This window comes from Salvelinus fontinalis, chromosome 29 (assembly GCF_029448725.1).
Source record: "Salvelinus fontinalis isolate EN_2023a chromosome 29, ASM2944872v1, whole genome shotgun sequence".
NCBI lineage: Eukaryota > Metazoa > Chordata > Actinopteri > Salmoniformes > Salmonidae > Salvelinus > Salvelinus fontinalis.
The window spans coordinates 1,025,092-1,048,195 of NC_074693.1; the positions used below are offsets into that span (position 1 = coordinate 1,025,092).

Consider the following 23,104-nt stretch of genomic DNA (forward strand, 5'->3'; position numbering starts at 1 on the left):
CATTTCATTACATTTACATTTACATTTAAGTCATTTAGCAGACGCTCTTATCCAGAGCGACTTACAAATTGGTGCATTCACCTTATGACATCCAGTGGAACAGCCACTTTACAATAGTGCATCAGATCTTTTAAGGGGGGGGGGGGCAGAAGGATTGCTTTATCCTAGGTATTCCTTGAAGAGGTGGGGTTTCAGGTGTCTCCGGAAGGTGGTGATTGACTCCGCTGTCCTGGCGTCGTGAGGGAGTTAGACACGTTTAGACACGTGACGTGTTTGATAATCACAATTATTGTGTCATTAGATTAGATATTATGTCAACCGGTCTGGAAAGTCTGTCCTCCTAGCCAGGTATATTTATCCTCTGTTTGTTCCTGCTATCGTGCTGGGAAAATAGAAACCTTTCCGAAATAGAAAGAGAGGAGTGGAAATAAACGAGAGGAGAGTGGGAGGAAGGAAATCCTGAAAGGCATCAACACACACATACAGAAATACTCTGTAATGACAGAACACACACACACACACACACACACACACACACACACACACAGAGAAAAAAAACCTGTTGATTGAGTAATGCATAGCACACAACCAACCAGGTGGATCAGGACTACCCAGAATACTTTATTACATTTGAACTATTGACACATACCGACACCAATCATTTAACGTAAGCTGGACATCACCCATACTCAGCACAACAGCATTCAAGGTCTATTTCATATTGTCAGATAATTCAGATTAAAATAGTTTAGAAAAATTATAGTTCTGCTCCCAGCCGTCTTCCACTCTCTGTGGATGAAACTCTCTGTGGATGAAACTCTCCGTGGATGAAGGACCTCATCCTGTAAGAGGAGGACATCCACTAGAGACCTCATCCTGTCAGAGGAGGACATCCACCAGAGACATCATCCTGTAAGAGGAGGACATCATCCTGTCAGAGGAGGACATCCACCAGAGACATCATCCTGGAAGAGGAGGACATCCACTAGAGACCTCATTCTGTAAGAGGAGGACATCCACCAGAGACATCATCCTGTCAGAGGAGGACATCCACTAGAGACCTCATCCTGTAAGGGGAGGACATCCACTAGAGACCTCATCCTGTAAGAGGAGGACATCCACTAGAGACATCATCCTGTAAGAGGAGGACATCATCCTGTAAGAGGAGGACATCATCCTGTCAGAGGAGGACATCATCCTGTCAGAGGAGGACATCATCCTGTCAGAGGAGGACATCATCCTGTAAGAGGAGGACATCCACTAGAGACCTCATTCTGTAAGAGGAGGACATCCACCAGAGACATCATCCTGTCAGAGGAGGACATCCACTAGAGACCTCATCCTGTAAGGGGAGGACATCCACTAGAGACCTCATCCTGTAAGAGGAGGACATCCACTAGAGACATCATCCTGTAAGAGGAGGACATCATCCTGTAAGAGGAGGACATCATCCTGTAAGAGGAGGACATCATCCTGTCAGAGGAGGACATCATCCTGTCAGAGGAGGACATCATCCTGTCAGAGGAGGACATCATCCTGTAAGAGGAGGACATCATCCTGTAAGAGGAGGACATCCACTAGAGACATCATCCTGTAAGAGGAGGACATCATCCTGTCAGAGGAGGACATCATCCTGTCAGAGGAGGACATCATCCTGTCAGAGGAGGACATCATCCTGTAAGAGGAGGACATCATCCTGTCAGAGGAGGACATCATCCTGTCAGAGGAGGACATCCACTAGAGACATCATCCTGTAGGAGGAGGACATCATCCTGTCAGGGGAGGACATCCACTAGAGACATCATCCTGTCAGAGGAGGACATCATCCTGTCAGAGGAGGACACCATCCTGTCAGAGGAGGACATCCACTAGAGACCTCATCCTGTCAGAGGAGGACATCATCCTGTCAGAGGAGGACATCCACTAGAGACCTCATCCTGTAAGAGGAGGACATCCACTAGAGACATCATCCTGTCAGAGGAGGACATCATCCTGTAAGAGGAGGACATCATCCTGTAAGAGGAGGACATCATCCTGTCAGAGGAGGACATCCACTAGAGACATCATCCTGTAAGAGGAGGACATCCACTAGAGACATCATCCTGTAAGAGGAGGACATCATCCTGTCAGAGGAGGACATCATCCTGTCAGAGGAGGACATCATCCTGTCAGAGGAGGACATCCACAAAAAAAAGCATAGTCCTGCTCATGGCATCAAGTCCCACACCTCCTGCTGGTGACTTCTGTCTCCTGGTAGTCAGTTCAGCCGTATGATGCCAAAGAAGGTTGAGTCTGCGTCCATGGAGACCTGGGCTTGGGGTCGATCTGGGATCACCAGCTCCAGCTCGTCTTCTCTCTCCAGCTTCACCATGCCTGAGACAGGACAGACAGTCATACACAAGAGGACCTCATAGAGACACTGTCCACAGAGTGGCATGGAAGTAGCTCTGCAGGGCAGCACAGCCCCAGAAGTGACTCTTCATACCAACTGTATTCAAGATGATGCTATGTGTTGTCTTAGGAATTCAACACTCTCTGTGTTGGTCTCACCAACCTCCATTGGCTCACCTCTGAGAAGCAGAGGTTACATCCTGTAAGTCTGATATCTGACTGGAAGTTAACTTTACAGTAATACTATTGGTCAACAACTCAGATGCTTAAATAAAGGGTCTAAGATTCATTGTTCTTTCTCTTATGTGTTCCTGACGTGCTGTGGGGAGATTCTCTCCCTCTCCACCCGATTACTGTAACTATAGTGTTCTATTACTGTAACTATAGTGTTCTATTACTGTAATTATAGTGTTCTGTTACCGTAGTCATAGTGTTCTATTACTGTAACTATAGTGTTCTATTACTGTAACTACAGTGTTATATTACTGTAACTACAGTGTTCTGTTACTGTAGATATAGTGTTATATTACTGTAACTATAGTGTTCTATTACTGTAACTATAGTGTTCTATTACTGTAACTACAGTGTTCTGTTACTGTAACTATAGTGTTCTAATACTGTAACTCAACTATAGTGTTATATTACTGTAACTATAGTGTTATTTTACTGTAACTGTAGTGTTCTATTACTGTAACTACAGTGTTCTATTACTGTAACTACAGTGTTCTATTACTGTAACTACAGTGTTCTGTTACTGTAACTACAGTGTTCTATTACTGTAACTACAGTGTTCTATTACTGTAACTACAGTGTTCTATTACTGTAACTATAGTGTTCTATTACTGTAACTATAGTGTTCTATTACTGTAACTATAGTGTTATATTACTGTAACTACAGTGTTCTATTACTGTAACTATAGTGTTCTATTACTGTAACTATAGTGTTCTATTACTGTAACTATAGTGTTCTATTACTGTAACTCCACCCTAGTCTCTTGCTTATTTTCTTTATGTAGTCAGATCAACATTTTAATATGCTAATTGCTTAGTCTCATTACGAGTCACGTGAGGTATTTATAGTATCATACATGATAAATATTACTGTCCACTACAACTCAACTCCCGTTTCCACAACGTTGATGGAAGTACCACCAAAGCCCGTATCCCACTAGTGTTGTGTTGGGTTCACCTCCAGTGTAGCAGGTATTGGCACAGTTGGTCTGGGGCATCTCCTGTAGACAGCGGAGCAGCTCTGTGGATCTCTGACCGGTTCTTCGACTACGCACTATGTGCCCCATGATGGTGCCTGGACTCTGGAACAACACCTGGGAAACAACAGGACGAACCACGGAGTCATCGTCAGGTAGGACACTGGATGACAGGCTTCCGACCCAGGTCTCCTGTGTCCCCACATTAGCCCGCTGAGCCAAACGCCTAGGGCCTCAAGCAAGGTTAGCATGGTGACCGAATCGTTCACAAACATTGGCACATTCTAAGATCCCATGACAGTATCGGTAATGTGTTTTCGGACCCTCCCTTGGTCGTATTCTCGTGGGGCAGAAATCTCAGAGATCAATTGGTCAACTCTGATTTAGCACCCCAAGATATCCCTGCACAACGTCTATTTGCGCCCCTAATGGATGGAAACTACAAGTGTACTGGCTGTACTCAATGCAATGGCACTTATAAATGCAGATCCTTCAAACACCCACAAACAGGGAAATCGATCCCAATCAAAGGTGTTATCACATGCTCCACTAAGGCAGTTATTTATCATATAACTTGTCCTTGTGGGAAAAATTATGTGGGTAAAACAAAGTGTGAATTAAAAGTACGTATCTCAGAGCATCGTAGCACCATTAGGTGCAGGAACTCGACTTACACAGTTGCGGCCCACTTTTTGGAATCAAACCACTCGATTCGTCCCTATGTTATATTGGCATCGAACACGTCACCCTCCCTAGGAGAGGGGGTGACCTCGACAATTAAAACGAGAGGCTTCCTGGATCTTTAATTTAAAGACCCTTTGCTCCCTTCGGTCTCAACGTAGACTTTGATCTGAAGCCATTCTTGTGATTATTGTGATTTTGCCATTGTAAAAATTTTTAGGCTTATGGAGCCTAATTGTATCTATGATCGTATGCTATCCATTTATGTTTTTTTGTATACTATTTTAATATATGGTAATTAACCAATGATATCAGGCCACATCCGGCCATGATTACAGACACCTGTGTGTGTCCTTTGACACGATATGAACGAGTGACCTCGCAGTGTTTGTCATTATACCCTGATGAAGACAGAAAAGTCTTCATCAGGGTATAAAAAAAGTTGGTTATTCAATTATTACATCGGAGTTCCTAGAGTGTGCAGATCTCCTTTAATTGTTCAAGTGTTCTACTCCGCTAGCCAGCACCTCACCTAAACAGGTGTTCTACTCCGCTAGCCAGCACCTCACCTAAACAGGTGTTCTACTCCGCTAGCCAGCACCTCTCCTAAACAGGTGTTCTACTCCGCTAGCCAGCACCTCTCCTAAACAGGTGTTCTACTCTGCTAGCCAGCACCTCTCCTAAACAGGTGTTCTACTCCGCTAGCCAGCACCTCTCCTAAACAGGTGTTCTACTCTGTTAGCCAGCACCTCTCCTAAACAGGTGTTCTACTCCGCTAGCCAGCACCTCTCCTAAACAGGTGTTCTACTCTGCTAGCCAGCACCTCTCCTAAACAGGTGTTCTACTCCGCTAGCCAGCACCTCTCCTAAACAGGTGTTCTACTCTGCTAGCCAGCACCTCTCCTAAACAGGTGTTCTACTCTGCTAGCCAGCACCTCTCCTAAACAGGTGTTCTACTCTGCTAGCCAGCACCTCTCCTAAACAGGTGTTCTACTCTGCTAGCCAGCACCTCTCCTAAACAGGTGTTCTACTCCGCTAGCCAGCACCTCTCCTAAACAGGTGTTCTACTCTGTTAGCCAGCACCTCACCTAAACAGGTGTTCTACTCTGCTAGCCAGCACCTCTCCTAAACAGGTGTTCTACTCCGCTAGCCAGCACCTCTCCTAAACAGGTGTTCTACTCTGTTAGCCAGCACCTCACCTAAACAGGTGTTCTACTCCTCTAGCCAGCACCTCACCTAAACAGGTGTTCTACTCTGTTAGCCAGCACCTCTCCTAAACAGGTGTTCTACTCCGCTAGCCAGCACCTCACCTAAACAGGTGTTCTACTCCGCTAGCCAGCACCTCTCCTAAACAGGTGTTCTACTCTGCTAGTCAGCACCTTTCCTAAACAGGTGTTCTACTCCGCTAGCCAGCACCTCTCCTAAACAGGTGTTCTACTCCGCTAGCCAGCACCTCTCCTAAACAGGTGTTCTACTCCGCTAGCCAGCACCTCTCCTAAACAGGTGTTCTACTCTGTTAGCCAGCACCTCTCCTAAACAGGTGTTCTACTCTGCTAGTCAGCACCTCTCCTAAACAGGTGTTCTACTCCGCTAGCCAGCACCTCACCTAAACAGGTGTTCTACTCTGCTAGCCAGCACCTCTCCTAAACAGGTGTTCTACTCTGCTAGCCAGCACCTCTCCTAAACAGGTGTTCTACTCTGCTAGCCAGCACCTCTCCTAAACAGGTGTTCTACTCTGTTAGCCAGCACCTCTCCTAAACAGGTGTTCTACTCCGCTAGCCAGCACCTCTCCTAAACAGGTGTTCTACTCTGCTAGCCAGCACCTCTCCTAAACAGGTGTTCTACTCTGCTAGCCAGCACCTCACCTAAACAGGTGTTCTACTCCGCTAGCCAGCACCTCTCCTAAACAGGTGTTCTACTCCGCTAGCCAGCACCTCTCCTAAACAGGTGTTCTACTCCGCTAGCCAGCACCTCACCTAAACAGGTGTTCTACTCCGCTAGCCAGCACCTCACCTAAACAGGTGTTCTACTCCGCTAGCCAGCACCTCTCCTAAACAGGTGTTCTACTCTGCTAGCCAGCACCTCTCCTAAACAGGTGTTCTACTCTGCTAGCCAGCACCTCTCCTAAACAGGTGTTCTACTCCGCTAGCCAGCACCTCTCCTAAACAGGTGTTCTACTCCGCTAGCCAGCACCTCACCTAAACAGGTGTTCTACTCCGCTAGCCAGCACCTCACCTAAACAGGTGTTCTACTCCGCTAGCCAGCACCTCACCTAAACAGGTGTTCTACTCCGCTAGCCAGCACCTCACCTAAACAGGTGTTCTACTCCGCTAGCCAGCACCTCTCCTAAACAGGTGTTCTACTCCGCTAGCCAGCACCTCACCTAAACAGGTGTTCTACTCCGCTAGCCAGCACCTCTCCTAAACAGGTGTTCTACTCTGCTAGCCAGCACCTCTCCTAAACAGGTGTTCTACTCTGCTAGCCAGCACCTCTCCTAAACAGGTGTTCTACTCCGCTAGCCAGCACCTCTCCTAAACAGGTGTTCTACTCCGCTAGCCAGCACCTCACCTAAACAGGTGTTCTACTCCGCTAGCCAGCACCTCTCCTAAACAGGTGTTCTACTCTGCTAGTCAGCACCTCTCCTAAACAGGTGTTCTACTCTGCTAGCCAGCACCTCTCCTAAACAGGTGTTCTACTCTGCTAGCCAGCACCTCTCCTAAACAGGTGTTCTACTCCGCTAGCCAGCACCTCTCCTAAACAGGTGTTCTACTCTGTTAGCCAGCACCTCTCCTAAACAGGTGTTCTAGTCCGCTAGCCAGCACCTCTCCTAAACAGGTGTTCTACTCTGTTAGCCAGCACCTCTCCTAAACAGGTGTTCTACTCCGCTAGCCAGCACCTCTCCTAAACAGGTGTTCTACTCTGCTAGCCAGCACCTCTCCTAAACAGGTGTTCTACTCTGCTAGCAAGCACCTCTCCTAAACATGTGTTCTACTCTGCTAGCCAGCACCTCTCCTAAACAGGTGTTCTACTCTGCTAGCCAGCACCTCTCCTAAACAGGTGTTCTACTCTGCTAGCCAGCACCTCTCCTAAACAGGTGTTCTACTCTGCTAGCCAGCACCTCTCCTAAACAGGTGTTCTACTCCGCTAGCCAGCACCTCTCCTAAACAGGTGTTCTACTCTGCTAGCCAGCACCTCTCCTAAACAGGTGTTCTACTCTGCTAGCCAGCACCTCACCTAAACAGGTGTTCTACTCCGCTAGCCAGCACCTCTCCTAAACAGGTGTTCTACTCTGCTAGCCAGCACCTCTCCTAAACAGGTGTTCTACTCCGCTAGCCAGCACCTCTCCTAAACAGGTGTTCTACTCTGTTAGCCAGCACCTCTCCTAAACAGGTGTTCTACTCTGCTAGCCAGCACCTCTCCTAAACAGGTGTTCTACTCTGCCAGCAACTCTCCTAAACAGGTGTTCTACTCTGCACCTCTCCTAAACAGGTGTTCTACTCTGCTAGCCAGCACCTCTCCTAAACAGGTGTTCTACTCTGCTAGCCAGCACCTCTCCTAAACAGGTGTTCTACTCTGCTAGCCAGCACCTCTCCTAAACAGGTGTTCTACTCAGCTAGCCAGCACCTCTCCTAAACAGGTGTTCTACTCTGCTAGCCAGCACCTCTCCTAAACAGGTGTTCTACTCTGTTAGCCAGCACCTCTCCTAAACAGGTGTTCTACTCTGCTAGCCAGCACCTCTCCTAAACAGGTGTTCTACTCTGCCAGCAACTCTCCTAAACAGGTGTTCTACTCTGCACCTCTCCTAAACAGGTGTTCTACTCCGTTAGCCAGCACCTCACCTAAACAGGTGTTCTACTCTGTTAGCCAGCACCTCTCCTAAACAGGTGTTCTACTCTGCTAGCCAGCACCTCACCTAAACAGGTGTTCTACTCTGTTAGCCAGCACCTCTCCTAAACAGGTGTTCTACTCTGCTAGCCAGCACCTCTCCTAAACAGGTGTTCTACTCTGCTAGCCAGCACCTCTCCTAAACAGGTGTTCTACTCTGCTAGCCAGCACCTCTCCTAAACAGGTGTTCTACTCTGTTAGCCAGCAGCTCTCCTAAACAAGTGTTCTACTCTGCTAGCCAGCACCTCTCCTAAACAGGTGTTCTACTCTGCTAGCCAGCACCTCTCCTAAACAGGTGTTCTACTCTGCCAGCAACTCTCCTAAACAGGTGTTCTACTCTGCACCTCTCCTAAACAGGTGTTCTACTCTGCTAGCCAGCACCTCTCCTAAACAGGTGTTCTACTCTGCTAGCCAGCACCTCTCCTAAACAGGTGTTCTACTCTGCTAGCCAGCACCTCTCCTAAACAGGTGTTCTACTCCGCTAGCCAGCACCTCTCCTAAACAGGTGTTCTACTCCGCTAGCCAGCACCTCTCCTAAACAGGTGTTCTACTCTGTTAGCCAGCACCTCTCCTAAACAGGTGTTTTACTCTGCTAGCCAGCACCTCACCTAAACAGGTGTTCTACTCTGTTAGCCAGCACCTCTCCTAAACAGGTGTTCTACTCTGCTAGCAAGCACCTCTCCTAAACAGGTGTTCTACTCTGCTAGCCAGCACCTCTCCTAAACAGGTGTTCTACTCTGCTAGCCAGCACCTCTCCTAAACAGGTGTTCTACTCTGTTAGCCAGCACCTCTCCTAAACAGGTGTTCTACTCTGTTAGCCAGCACCTCACCTAAACAGGTGTTCTACTCTGTTAGCCAGCACCTCTCCTAAACAGGTGTTCTACTCTGCTAGCCAGCACCTCACCTAAACAGGTGTTCTACTCTGTTAGCCAGCACCTCTCCTAAACAGGTGTTCTACTCTGCTAGCCAGCACCTCTCCTAAACAGGTGTTCTACTCTGCTAGCCAGCACCTCTCCTAAACAGGTGTTCTACTCTGCTAGCCAGCACCTCTCCTAAACAGGTGTTCTACTCTGTTAGCCAGCACCTCTCCTAAACAGTTGTTCTACTCTGCTAGCCAGCACCTCTCCTAAACAGGTGTTCTACTCTGCTAGCCAGCACCTCTCCTAAACAGGTGTTCTACTCCGCTAGCCAGCACCTCTCCTAAACAGGTGTTCTACTCCGCTAGCCGGCACCTCTCCTAAACAGGTGTTCTACTCCGCTAGCCAGCACCTCTCCTAAACAGGTGTTCTACTCTGCTAGCCAGCACCTCTCCTAAACAGGTGTTCTACTCTGCTAGCCAGCACCTCTCCTAAACAGGTGTTCTACTCCGCTAGCCAGCACCTCTCCTAAACAGGTGTTCTACTCTGCTAGCCAGCACCTCTCCTAAACAGGTGTTCTACTCTGCCAGCAACTCTCCTAAACAGGTGTTCTACTCTGCACCTCTCCTAAACAGGTGTTCTACTCCGTTAGCCAGCACCTCACCTAAACAGGTGTTCTACTCTGCTAGCCAGCACCTCACCTAAACAGGTGTTCTACTCCGCTAGCCAGCACCTCACCTAAACAGGTGTTCTACGCTGCTAGACAGCACCTCTCCTAACCAGGTATTCTACTCCGCTAGACAACACCTCTCCTAAACAGGTGTTCTACTCCGCTAACCAGCACCTCTCCTAAACAGGTGTTCTACACCGCTAGCCAGCACCTCTCCTAAACAGGTGTTCTACTCCGCTAGCCAGCACCTCTCCTAACCAGGTATTCTACTCCGCTAGACAGCACCTCTCCTAAACAGGTGTTCTACTCCGCTAACCAGCACCTCTCCTAAACAGGTGTTCTACTCCGCTAGCCAGCACCTCTCCTAAACAGGTGTTCTACTCCGTTAGCCAGCACCTCACCTAAACAGGTGTTCTACTCTGCTAGCCAGCACCTCACCTAAACAGGTGTTCTACTCCGCTAGCCAGCACCTCACCTAAACAGGTGTTCTACGCTGCTAGACAGCACCTCTCCTAACCAGGTATTCTACTCCGCTAGACAACACCTCTCCTAAACAGGTGTTCTACTCCGCTAACCAGCACCTCTCCTAAACAGGTGTTCTACACCGCTAGCCAGCACCTCTCCTAAACAGGTGTTCTACTCCGCTAGCCAGCACCTCTCCTAACCAGGTATTCTACTCCGCTAGACAGCACCTCTCCTAAACAGGTGTTCTACTCCGCTAACCAGCACCTCTCCTAAACAGGTGTTCTACTCCGCTAGCCAGCACCTCTCCTAAACAGGTGTTCTACTCCGCTAGCCAGCACCTCTCCTAAACAGGTGTTCTACTCCGTTAGCCAGCACCTCTCCTAAACAGGTGTTCTACTCCGCTAACCAGCACCTCTCCTAAACAGGTGTTCTACTCCGCTAGCCAGCACCTCTCCTAAACAGGTGTTCTACTCCGCTAGCCAGCACCTCTCCTAAACAGGTGTTCTACTCTGCTAGCCAGCACCTTTCCTAAACAGGTGTTCTACTCTGCTAGCCAGCACCTCTCCTAAACAGGTGTTCTACTCTGCTAGCCAGCACCTCTCCTAAACAGGTGTTCTACTCCGCTAGCCAGCACCTCTCCTAAACAGGTGTTCTACTCTGTTAGCCAGCACCTCTCCTAAACAGGTGTTCTACTCTGCTAGCCAGCACCTCTCCTAAACAGGTGTTCTACTCTGCACCTCTCCTAAACAGGTGTTCTACTCTGCTAGCCAGCACCTCTCCTAAACAGGTGTTCTACTCTGTTAGCCAGCACCTCTCCTAAACAGGTGTTCTACTCTGCTAGCCAGCACCTCTCCTAAACAGGTGTTCTACTCTGCCAGCAACTCTCCTAAACAGGTGTTCTACTCTGCACCTCTCCTAAACAGGTGTTCTACTCTGCTAGCCAGCACCTCTCCTAAACAGGTGTTCTACTCTGCTAGCCAGCACCTCTCCTAAACAGGTGTTCTACTCTGCTAGCCAGCACCTCTCCTAAACAGGTGTTCTACTCAGCTAGCCAGCACCTCTCCTAAACAGGTGTTCTACTCTGCTAGCCAGCACCTCTCCTAAACAGGTGTTCTACTCTGTTAGCCAGCACCTCTCCTAAACAGGTGTTCTACTCTGTTAGCCAGCACCTCTCCTAAACAGGTGTTCTACTCTGCTAGCCAGCACCTCACCTAAACAGGTGTTCTACTCTGTTAGCCAGCACCTCTCCTAAACAGGTGTTCTACTCTGCTAGCCAGCACCTCTCCTAAACAGGTGTTCTACTCTGCTAGCCAGCACCTCTCCTAAACAGGTGTTCTACTCTGCTAGCCAGCACCTCTCCTAAACAGGTGTTCTACTCTGTTAGCCAGCAGCTCTCCTAAACAAATGTTCTACTCTGCTAGCCAGCACCTCTCCTAAACAGGTGTTCTACTCTGCTAGCCAGCACCTCTCCTAAACAGGTGTTCTACTCTGCCAGCAACTCTCCTAAACAGGTGTTCTACTCTGCACCTCTCCTAAACAGGTGTTCTACTCTGCTAGCCAGCACCTCTCCTAAACAGGTGTTCTACTCTGCTAGCCAGCACCTCTCCTAAACAGGTGTTCTACTCTGCTAGCCAGCACCTCTCCTAAACAGGTGTTCTACTCCGCTAGCCAGCACCTCTCCTAAACAGGTGTTCTACTCCGCTAGCCAGCACCTCTCCTAAACAGGTGTTCTACTCTGTTAGCCAGCACCTCTCCTAAACAGGTGTTTTACTCTGCTAGCCAGCACCTCACCTAAACAGGTGTTCTACTCTGTTAGCCAGCACCTCTCCTAAACAGGTGTTCTACTCTGCTAGCAAGCACCTCTCCTAAACAGGTGTTCTACTCTGCTAGCCAGCACCTCTCCTAAACAGGTGTTCTACTCTGCTAGCCAGCACCTCTCCTAAACAGGTGTTCTACTCTGTTAGCCAGCACCTCTCCTAAACAGGTGTTCTACTCTGTTAGCCAGCACCTCACCTAAACAGGTGTTCTACTCTGTTAGCCAGCACCTCTCCTAAACAGGTGTTCTACTCTGCTAGCCAGCACCTCACCTAAACAGGTGTTCTACTCTGTTAGCCAGCACCTCTCCTAAACAGGTGTTCTACTCTGCTAGCCAGCACCTCTCCTAAACAGGTGTTCTACTCTGCTAGCCAGCACCTCTCCTAAACAGGTGTTCTACTCTGCTAGCCAGCACCTCTCCTAAACAGGTGTTCTACTCTGTTAGCCAGCACCTCTCCTAAACAGTTGTTCTACTCTGCTAGCCAGCACCTCTCCTAAACAGGTGTTCTACTCTGCTAGCCAGCACCTCTCCTAAACAGGTGTTCTACTCCGCTAGCCAGCACCTCTCCTAAACAGGTGTTCTACTCCGCTAGCCGGCACCTCTCCTAAACAGGTGTTCTACTCCGCTAGCCAGCACCTCTCCTAAACAGGTGTTCTACTCTGCTAGCCAGCACCTCTCCTAAACAGGTGTTCTACTCTGCTAGCCAGCACCTCTCCTAAACAGGTGTTCTACTCCGCTAGCCAGCAACTCTCCTAAACAGGTGTTCTACTCTGCTAGCCAGCACCTCTCCTAAACAGGTGTTCTACTCTGCCAGCAACTCTCCTAAACAGGTGTTCTACTCTGCACCTCTCCTAAACAGGTGTTCTACTCCGTTAGCCAGCACCTCACCTAAACAGGTGTTCTACTCTGCTAGCCAGCACCTCACCTAAACAGGTGTTCTACTCCGCTAGCCAGCACCTCACCTAAACAGGTGTTCTACGCTGCTAGACAGCACCTCTCCTAACCAGGTATTCTACTCCGCTAGACAACACCTCTCCTAAACAGGTGTTCTACTCCGCTAACCAGCACCTCTCCTAAACAGGTGTTCTACACCGCTAGCCAGCACCTCTCCTAAACAGGTGTTCTACTCCGCTAGCCAGCACCTCTCCTAACCAGGTATTCTACTCCGCTAGACAGCACCTCTCCTAAACAGGTGTTCTACTCCGCTAACCAGCACCTCTCCTAAACAGGTGTTCTACTCCGCTAGCCAGCACCTCTCCTAAACAGGTGTTCTACTCCGTTAGCCAGCACCTCACCTAAACAGGTGTTCTACTCTGCTAGCCAGCACCTCACCTAAACAGGTGTTCTACTCCGCTAGCCAGCACCTCACCTAAACAGGTGTTCTACGCTGCTAGACAGCACCTCTCCTAACCAGGTATTCTACTCCGCTAGACAACACCTCTCCTAAACAGGTGTTCTACTCCGCTAGCCAGCACCTCTCCTAACCAGGTATTCTACTCCGCTAGACAGCACCTCTCCTAAACAGGTGTTCTACTCCGCTAACCAGCACCTCTCCTAAACAGGTGTTCTACTCCGCTAGCCAGCACCTCTCCTAAACAGGTGTTCTACTCCGTTAGCCAGCACCTCACCTAAACAGGTGTTCTACTCTGCTAGCCAGCACCTCACCTAAACAGGTGTTCTACTCCGCTAGCCAGCACCTCACCTAAACAGGTGTTCTACGCTGCTAGACAGCACCTCTCCTAACCAGGTATTCTACTCCGCTAGACAACACCTCTCCTAAACAGGTGTTCTACTCCGCTAACCAGCACCTCTCCTAAACAGGTGTTCTACACCGCTAGCCAGCACCTCTCCTAAACAGGTGTTCTACTCCGCTAGCCAGCACCTCTCCTAACCAGGTATTCTACTCCGCTAGACAGCACCTCTCCTAAACAGGTGTTCTACTCCGCTAACCAGCACCTCTCCTAAACAGGTGTTCTACTCCGCTAGCCAGCACCTCTCCTAAACAGGTGTTCTACTCCGCTAGCCAGCACCTCTCCTAAACAGGTGTTCTACTCCGTTAGCCAGCACCTCTCCTAAACAGGTGTTCTACTCCGCTAACCAGCACCTCTCCTAAACAGGTGTTCTACTCCGCTAGCCAGCACCTCTCCTAAACAGGTGTTCTACTCCGCTAGCCAGCACCTCTCCTAAACAGGTGTTCTACTCTGCTAGCCAGCACCTTTCCTAAACAGGTGTTCTACTCTGCTAGCCAGCACCTCTCCTAAACAGGTGTTCTACTCTGCTAGCCAGCACCTCTCCTAAACAGGTGTTCTACTCCGCTAGCCAGCACCTCTCCTAAACAGGTGTTCTACTCTGTTAGCCAGCACCTCTCCTAAACAGGTGTTCTACTCTGCTAGCCAGCACCTCTCCTAAACAGGTGTTCTACTCTGCACCTCTCCTAAACAGGTGTTCTACTCTGCTAGCCAGCACCTCTCCTAAACAGGTGTTCTACTCTGCTAGCCAGCACCTCTCCTAAACAGGTGTTCTACTCTGTTAGCCAGCACCTCTCCTAAACAGGTGTTCTACTCTGCTAGCCAGCACCTCTCCTAAACAGGTGTTCTACTCCGCTAGCCAGCACCTCTCCTAAACAGGTGTTCTACTCTGTTAGCCAGCACCTCTCCTAAACAGGTGTTCTACTCCGCTAGCCAGCACCTCTCCTAAACAGGTGTTCTACTCTGCTAGCCAGCACCTCTCCTAAACAGGTGTTCTACTCCGCTAACCAGCACCTCTCCTAAACAGGTGTTCTACTCCGCTAGCCAGCACCTCTCCTAAACAGGTGTTCTACTCCGCTAGCCAGCACCTCTCCTAAACAGGTGTTCTACTCCGTTAGCCAGCACCTCTCCTAAACAGGTGTTCTACTCCGCTAACCAGCACCTCTCCTAAACAGGTGTTCTACTCCGCTAGCCAGCACCTCTCCTAAACAGGTGTTCTACTCCGCTAGCCAGCACCTCTCCTAAACAGGTGTTCTACTCTGCTAGCCAGCACCTTTCCTAAACAGGTGTTCTACTCTGCTAGCCAGCACCTCTCCTAAACAGGTGTTCTACTCTGCTAGCCAGCACCTCTCCTAAACAGGTGTTCTACTCCGCTAGCCAGCACCTCTCCTAAACAGGTGTTCTACTCTGTTAGCCAGCACCTCTCCTAAACAGGTGTTCTACTCTGCTAGCCAGCACCTCTCCTAAACAGGTGTTCTACTCTGCACCTCTCCTAAACAGGTGTTCTACTCTGCTAGCCAGCACCTCTCCTAAACAGGTGTTCTACTCTGCTAGCCAGCACCTCTCCTAAACAGGTGTTCTACTCTGTTAGCCAGCACCTCTCCTAAACAGGTGTTCTACTCTGCTAGCCAGCACCTCTCCTAAACAGGTGTTCTACTCCGCTAGCCAGCACCTCTCCTAAACAGGTGTTCTACTCTGTTAGCCAGCACCTCTCCTAAACAGGTGTTCTACTCCGCTAGCCAGCACCTTTCCTAAACAGGTGTTCTACTCTGCTAGCCAGCACCTCTCCTAAACAGGTGTTCTACTCTGCTAGCCAGCACCTCTCCTAGACAGCTGTTCTACTCCGCTAGCCAGCACCTCTCCTAAACAGGTGTTCTACTCCGCTAGCCAGCACCTCACCTAAACAGGTGTTCTACTCTGCTAGTCAGCACCTCTCCTAAACAGGTGTTCTACTCTGTTAGCCAGCACCTCTCCTAAACAGGTGTTCTACTCTGCTAGTCAGCACCTCTCCTAAACAGGTGTTCTACTCCTCTAGCCAGCACCTCTCCTAAACAGGTGTTCTACTCTGCTAGCCAGCACCTCTCCTAAACAGGTGTTCTACTCTGCTAGCCAGCACCTCTCCTAAACAGGTGTTCTACTCTGCTAGCCAGCACCTCTCCTAAACAGGTGTTCTACTCTGCTAGCCAGCACCTCTCCTAAACATGTGTTCTACTCTGCTAGCCAGCACCTCTCCTAAACAGGTGTTCTACTCTGCTAGCCAGCACCTCTCCTAAACAGGTGTTCTACTCTGCTAGCCAGCACCTCTCCTAAACAGGTGTTCTACTCTGTTAGCCAGCACCTCTCCTAAACAGGTGTTCTACTCTGCTAGCCAGCACCTCTCCTAAACAGGTGTTCTACTCTGCTAGCCAGCACCTCACCTAAACAGGTGTTCTACTCCGCTAGCCAGCACCTCTCCTAAACAGGTGTTGTACTCTGCTAGCCAGCACCTCTCCTAAACAGGTGTTCTACTCTGCTAGCCAGCACCTCTCCTAAACAGGTGTTCTACTCTGCTAGCCAGCACCTCTCCTAAACAAGTGTTCTACTCTGCTAGCCAGCACCTCTCCTAAACAGGTGTTCTACTCCGCTAGCCAGCACCTCTCCTAAACAGGTGTTCTACTCTGCTAGCCAGCACCTCTCCTAAACAGGTGTTCTACTCTGTTAGCCAGCACCTCTCCTAAACATGTGTTCTACTCTGCTAGCCAGCACCTCTCCTAAACAGGTGTTCTACTCTGCTAGCCAGCACCTCTCCTAAACAGGTGTTCTACTCTGCTAGCCAGCACCTCTCCTAAACAGGTGTTCTACTCTGCTAGCCAGCAGCTCTCCTAAACAGGTGTTCTACTCTGCTAGCCAGCACCTCTCCTAAACAGGTGTTCTACTCTGCTAACCAGCACCTCTCCTAAACAGGTGTTCTACTCTGCTAGCCAGCACCTCTCCTAAACAGGTGTTCTACTCTGCTAACCAGCACCTCTCCTAAACAGGTGTTCTACTCTGCTAACCAGCACCTCTCCTAAACAGGTGTTCTACTCCGCTAGCCAGCACCTCACCTAAACAGGTGTTCTACTCTGCTAGCCAGCACCTCTCCTAAACAGGTGTTCTACTCTGCTAGCCAGCACCTCTCCTAAACAGGTGTTCTACTCTGCTAACCAGCACCTCTCCTAAACAGGTGTTCTACTCTGCTAGTCAGCACCTCTCCTAAACAGGTGTTCTACTCTGTTAGCCAGCACCTCTCCTAAACAGGTGTTCTACTCTGCTAGTCAGCACCTCTCCTAAACAGGTGTTCTACTCCTCTAGCCAGCACCTCTCCTAAACAGGTGTTCTACTCTGCTAGCCAGCACCTCTCCTAAACAGGTGTTCTACTCTGCTAACCAGCACCTCTCCTAAACAGGTGTTCTACTCTGCTAGCCAGCACCTCTCCTAAACAGGTGTTCTACTCTGCTAACCAGCACCTCTCCTAAACAGGTGTTCTACTCTGCTAGTCAGCACCTCTCCTAAACAGGTGTTCTACTCTGTTAGCCAGCACCTCTCCTAAACAGGTGTTCTACTCTGCTAGCCAGCACCTCTCCTAAACAGGTGTTCTACTCTGCTAGCCAGCACCTCTCCTAAACATGTGTTCTACTCTGCTAGCCAGCACCTCTCCTAAACAGGTGTTCTACTCTGCTAGCCAGCACCTCTCCTAAACAGGTGTTCTACTCTGCTAGTCAGCACCTCTCCTAAACAGGTGTTCTACTCTGTTAGCCAGCACCTCTCCTAAACAGGTGTTCTACTCTGCTAGTCAGCACCTCTCCTAAACAGGTGTTCTACTCCTCTAGCCAGCACCTCTCCTAAACAGGTGTTCTACTCTGTTAGCCAGCACCTCTCCTAAACAGGTGTTCTACTCTGCTAGCCAGCACCTCTCCTAAACAGGTGTTCTACTCTGCTAGCCAGCACCTCACCTAAACAGGTGTTCTACTCCGCTAGCCAGCACCTCTCCTAAACAGGTGTTCTACTCTGCTAGCCAGCACCTCTCCTAAACAGGTGTTCTACTCTGCTAGCCAGCACCTATCCTAAACAGGTGTTCTACTCTGCTAGCCAGCACCTCTCCTAAACAGGTGTTCTACTCTGCTAGCCAGCACCTCTCCTAAACAGGTGTTCTACTCCGCTAGCCAGCACCTCTCCTAAACAGGTGTTCTACTCTGCTAGCCAGCACCTCTCCTAAACAGGTGTTCTACTCTGTTAGCCAGCACCTCTCCTAAACATGTGTTCTACTCTGCTAGCCAGCACCTCTCCTAAACAGGTGTTCTACTCTGCTAGCCAGCACCTCTCCTAAACAGGTGTTCTACTCTGCTAGCTAGCACCTCTCCTAAACAGGTGTTCTACTCTGCTAGCCAGCACCTCTCCTAAACAGGTGTTCTACTCTGCTAGCCAGCACCTCTCCTAAACAGGTGTTCTACTCTGCTAGCCAGCACCTCTCCTAAACAGGTGTTCTACTCTGCTAACCAGCACCTCTCCTAAACAGGTGTTCTACTCTGCTAGCCAGCACCTCTCCTAAACAGGTGTTCTACTCTGCTAACCAGCACCTCTCCTAAACAGGTGTTCTACTCTGCTAACCAGCACCTCTCCTAAACAGGTGTTCTACTCCGCTAGCCAGCACCTCTCCTAAACAGGTGTTCTACTCTGCTAGCCAGCACCTCTCCTAAACAGGTGTTCTACTCTGCTAACCAGCACCTCTCCTAAACAGGTGTTCTACTCTGCTAGCCAGCACCTCTCCTAAACAGGTGTTCTACTCTGCTAACCAGCACCTCTCCTAAACAGGTGTTCTACTCTGCTAGTCAGCACCTCTCCTAAACAGGTGTTCTACTCTGCTAGTCAGCACCTCTCCTAAACAGGTGTTCTACTCTGCTAGTCAGCACCTCACCTAAACAGGTGTTCTACTCCGCTAGCCAGCACCTCTCCTAAACAGGTGTTCTACTCTGCTAGCCAGCACCTCTCCTAAACAGGTGTTCTACTCTGCTAGCCAGCACCTCTCCTAAACAGGTGTTCTACTCTGCTAGCCAGCACCTCTCCTAAACAGGTGTTCTACTCTGCTAGCCAGCACCTCTCCTAAACAGGTGTTCTACTCCGCTAGCCAGCACCTCTCCTAAACAGGTGTTCTACTCTGCTAGCCAGCACCTCTCCTAAACAGGTGTTCTACTCTGTTAGCCAGCACCTCTCCTAAACATGTGTTCTACTCTGCTAGCCAGCACCTCTCCTAAACAGGTGTTCTACTCTGCTAGCCAGCACCTCTCCTAAACAGGTGTTCTACTCTGCTAGCCAGCACCTCTCCTAAACAGGTGTTCTACTCTGCTAGCCAGCACCTCTCCTAAACAGGTGTTCTACTCTGCTAGCCAGCACCTCTCCTAAACAGGTGTTCTACTCTGCTAGCCAGCACCTCTCCTAAACAGGTGTTCTACTCTGCTAGCCAGCACCTCTCCTAAACAGGTGTTCTACTCTGCTAGCCAGCACCTCTCCTAAACAGGTGTTCTACTCTGCTAGCCAGCACCTCTCCTAAACAGGTGTTCTACTCTGCTAACCAGCACCTCTCCTAAACAGGTATTCTACTCTGCTAGCCAGCACCTCTCCTAAACAGGTGTTCTACTCTGCTAGCCAGCACCTCTCCTAAACAGGTGTTCTACTCTGCTAGCCAGCACCTCTCCTAAACAGGTGTGCGTTTTTATCACCTCTAGATTAGCATGGTGACCGAACCATCTCCCAAGCCCAGGGCCTCAAGCAAAGTTAGCATGGCGACCGAACCATCTCTCTTACATTTGCCGCATAAACCATGAAGTACATTGATATGCGAGACAAAGGGGTGGTATCTCTGACAGTATACCTGACCAAACACTATGAAGAGGCCTTCTTGTTGGATGATAATTCTGTCTCCCGTGGAAGAGATGGCCTCCCCTTGATGCAAGGCAACTGTCCAAGGAATCACCGTCACATTTCCTGGGGAAGAAAAATAACATAAATCGCACATAAAAGTCCCATCTGGGACATGAACCAACGACTAACAACCCAACACAATTAGCTGTTACACCAAGAGATCCTAACTCCTTTGTTCGTTGTTTTGTTAAGGTTGTTAGAACACGTTTTAAGCTTGTGATGGAGATTAAAAATGAAAATGAGTAAAGTATTTACCTCTGACAAATGGCTGTTCCTTTGTGTTGGCTGACAGCTGCAGAAACGACTGCTGTACGACTGACAGAAAAGGAAGTGAGTTACTTAAGGTGGCATAAAAACATCAACCGTTGTCACGATCGTTCTCCTCCTCTTCGTCTGAAGAGGAGAAGCATGGGTCGGACCAATACGCGTCAAGGTATGCAGTCATAATGAATTTATTTAAATGAAAGACGAACACTTAATACAAACTATACAAAATAACAAAACGACCGTGAAGCTACAAACGTTGTGCATAGACAGACAGGCTACAAACGTTCTGACATAGACAATTACCCACAATTAATGAGAGCCTATGGCTACCCTAAATAAGGCTCCCAATCAGAGACAACCGACATCAGCTGTCTCTAATTGGGAACTCATTCAGGTAACCATAGACTCTCCTAGATAACTAAACATACATAGACAACGCTAGACATCTACACTCAACACAAACCCATATACTACACCCCATAACCCCTTTACCATATAAACACCCAAAACTAACAAAACATAAACATTCCCCATGTCACACCCTGACCTAACTAAAATAATAAAGAAAACAAAGAATACTAAGGCCAGGGCGTGACAACCGTCCTCAAAGACATAAATGCTCAATGACACTAACTCATACCTACTGTACCTCCACTGCAGCCCGCCGACTCCGGTTTCATTCTCAGAGAGGACGCTGTTGACGAACACAGAGTCTGAGAGTCTTTCTCTGTCTGTCTCTGTGAATTTAGGGAAGTTGCTTGCTTTGATCTCTGACAGGAAACAGAAGGCAAATAGAAATATCTCCCTTTTATACATGTCATCCTCAGAACATAAGACAATGCATTAAACATGATGTTCCCTAGAGCTTTTAAACAACAGTGGAGTAAATTATCCCTACGTTATCCACACGTTAGTCTTGTGCAAGCTATCCTCAGAACATGAGACTGTGGAGTAACTGATACCTATAATAGAATTGAAAATCACATACCTCCCATGTTCTGGACATACCCGTTCTCATTCCATCTGTGGATTCGTTAGAATGTGGCTTTAGGTTTGAAATATCTCCTCTGAGTTTGCTGATGTCATCTTCGAGAACTGTTACTTTGTATACAAGGAAGAAGCTAAAAAACACAGTTAATGTTGATACTAATAGTAAAGCATGGTACAGCATGGTTAGACTTAGAGACGTGTCACACTGACAGGGTGTAGTCACACTTCATAATGGTCCACTTCCCAATGGAACTCTATTCACTCTTTAGCGCACTACTTTTGCTCAGGGCCTGTAGGCATTTGGGATGCACCCTAACATTTTCTTGACCCCGGACGCTTAGAGTGTGTTTCCGTTTTAGAATTAAAACATAAATGAGGAAGTCTTTTTAAGACAGCCAATGTTATTGTTTCTGTAGAATTGGCTCTGGTCAAAAGTAGTGAACTATAAAGTGGAAAGGGTGCATTAGGGAGGCACCCTGTATATCCTGTTTAGAGTGAGTTCAGATTAGGGCAGACAGCAGAGTGAGTTCAGATTAGGGCAGACAGCAGAGTGAGTTCAGATTAGGCCAGACAGCAGAGTGAGTTCAGATTAGGGCAGACAGCAGAGTGAGTTCAGATTAGGGCAGACAGCAGAGTGAGTTCAGATTAGGCCAGACATCAGAGTGAGATCAGATTAGGGCAGACGCAGAGTGAGTTCAGATTAGGGCAGACAGCAGAGTGAGTTCAGATTAGGACAGACAGCAGAGTGAGTTCAGATTAGGGCAGACAGCAGAGTGAGATCAGATTAGGGCAGACAGCAGAGTGAGATCAGATTAGGGCAGACAGCAAAGTGAGTTCAGATTAGGGCAGACAGCAGAGTGAGTTCAGATTAGGGCAGACAGCAGAGTGAGTTCAGATTAGGGCAGACAGCAGAGTGAGTTCAGATTAGGGCAGACAGCAGAGTGAGTTCAGATTAGGGCAGACAGCAGAGTGAGTTCAGATTAGGGCAGACAGCAGAGTGAGATCAGATTAGGGCAGACAGCAGAGTGAGATCAGATTAGGGCAGACAGCAGAGTGAGTATACAGTTGATTGTGAAACTCCCAGACTCACATTCAGAAAGTTTTCAGACCCATTCCGTTTTTCCACATTTTACAGCCTTATTCTAAAATGGATTCAATAACAAATAATCCTCATCAATCTACACACAACACCCCACAACGACAAAGAGAAAACAGGTTTTTAGAAATATAGAAATACCTTATTTACATAAGTATTCAGACCCTTTGCTAACTTTTATCAATCAATACCACAGGCTGGGAGAATTCAGACACCATACAAATGTTATAAAACAGATTTTATTTTATTTTATTTAACGTCATACATCACATTCTTTTCCAAAAGGATATCCCATGTTCTATACATATGTAGGGAGACATATAAACATATGAACTGAATTACTTCAATGTGTACTCGTTGATACGGTAACTAGGTGGTAACTAGGAACTACATCAGCATCATAACAGAATGATGGGACTTTGTTAGTCTGCTGCATGAGTGACATGGTGGCAGCTGTGTTCAAACACAGTATGTATAAAGACATTGTTAATACACACAGTATCTATAAAGACATTATTAATACACACAGTATGTATAAATACATTGTTAATACACACAGTATGTATAAATACATTGTTAATACACACAGTATGTATAAATACATTGTTAATACACACAGTATGTATAAATACATTGTTAATACACACAGTATATATAAATACATTGTTAATACACACAGTATGTATAAATACATTGTTAATACACACAGTATGTATAAATACATTGTTAATACACACAGTATATATAAATACATTGTTAATACACACAGTATGTATAAATACATTGTTAATACACACAGTATGTATAAATACATTGTTAATACACACAGTATGTATAAATACATTGTTAATACACACAGTATGTATACATACATTGTTAATACACACAGTATGTGTAAATACATTGTTAATACACACAGTATGTATAAATACATTGTTAATACACACAGTATGTATAAATACATTGTTAATACACACAGTATGTATAAATACATTGTTAATACACACAGTATGTATAAATACATTGTTAATACACACAGTATGTGTCAGCGCAGTATCCTTCCTGTTTATAAATACGTGTTTATCTTTCAGATT

General features: G+C 47.8%; 1 protein-coding gene across 2 annotated transcripts; it reads right to left on the bottom strand.

Moving 5' to 3' along the window:
• Window positions 1–1,971: 1,971 nt before the first annotated feature.
• LOC129827315 (tumor necrosis factor ligand superfamily member 13B-like) lies at window positions 1,972–21,155 on the bottom strand. 2 transcript variants are annotated; one of them, XM_055888047.1, is made up of 6 exons: window positions 20,913–21,155; window positions 20,565–20,694; window positions 19,913–19,972; window positions 19,608–19,720; window positions 3,581–3,716; window positions 1,972–2,373 (listed from the first exon to the last, which is right to left on the bottom strand). In XM_055888047.1, the coding sequence occupies exons 1-6, from the start codon at window positions 21,093–21,095 to the stop codon at window positions 2,258–2,260; spliced, it is 738 nt and encodes a 245-aa protein (XP_055744022.1). In that variant the 5' UTR covers window positions 21,096–21,155; the 3' UTR covers window positions 1,972–2,257. The 2 variants fall into 2 exon arrangements, with proteins under 2 accessions (XP_055744022.1, XP_055744023.1); XM_055888048.1 differs by having other exon boundaries at window positions 1,973–2,373; window positions 20,574–20,694; window positions 20,913–21,153.
• Between the last annotated feature and the right edge of the window lie 1,949 nt (window positions 21,156–23,104).

Bases quoted from the DNA above. Each gene is read 5' to 3' on its own strand.
- LOC129827315 (XM_055888047.1), bottom strand. From the start codon at position 21,095: ATGCTGTACCATGCTTTACTATTAGTATCAACATTAACTGTGTTTTTT. The intron at 19,973-20,564 runs GTATGAGTTAGT...CTTTTCTGTCAG, and splicing joins CTGCAGTGGAGGTACAGTAG to TCGTACAGCAGTCGTTTCTG. The intron at 3,717-19,607 runs GTATACTGTCAG...GTTGTTTCCCAG, and splicing joins TCTTCATAGTGTTTGGTCAG to GTGTTGTTCCAGAGTCCAGG.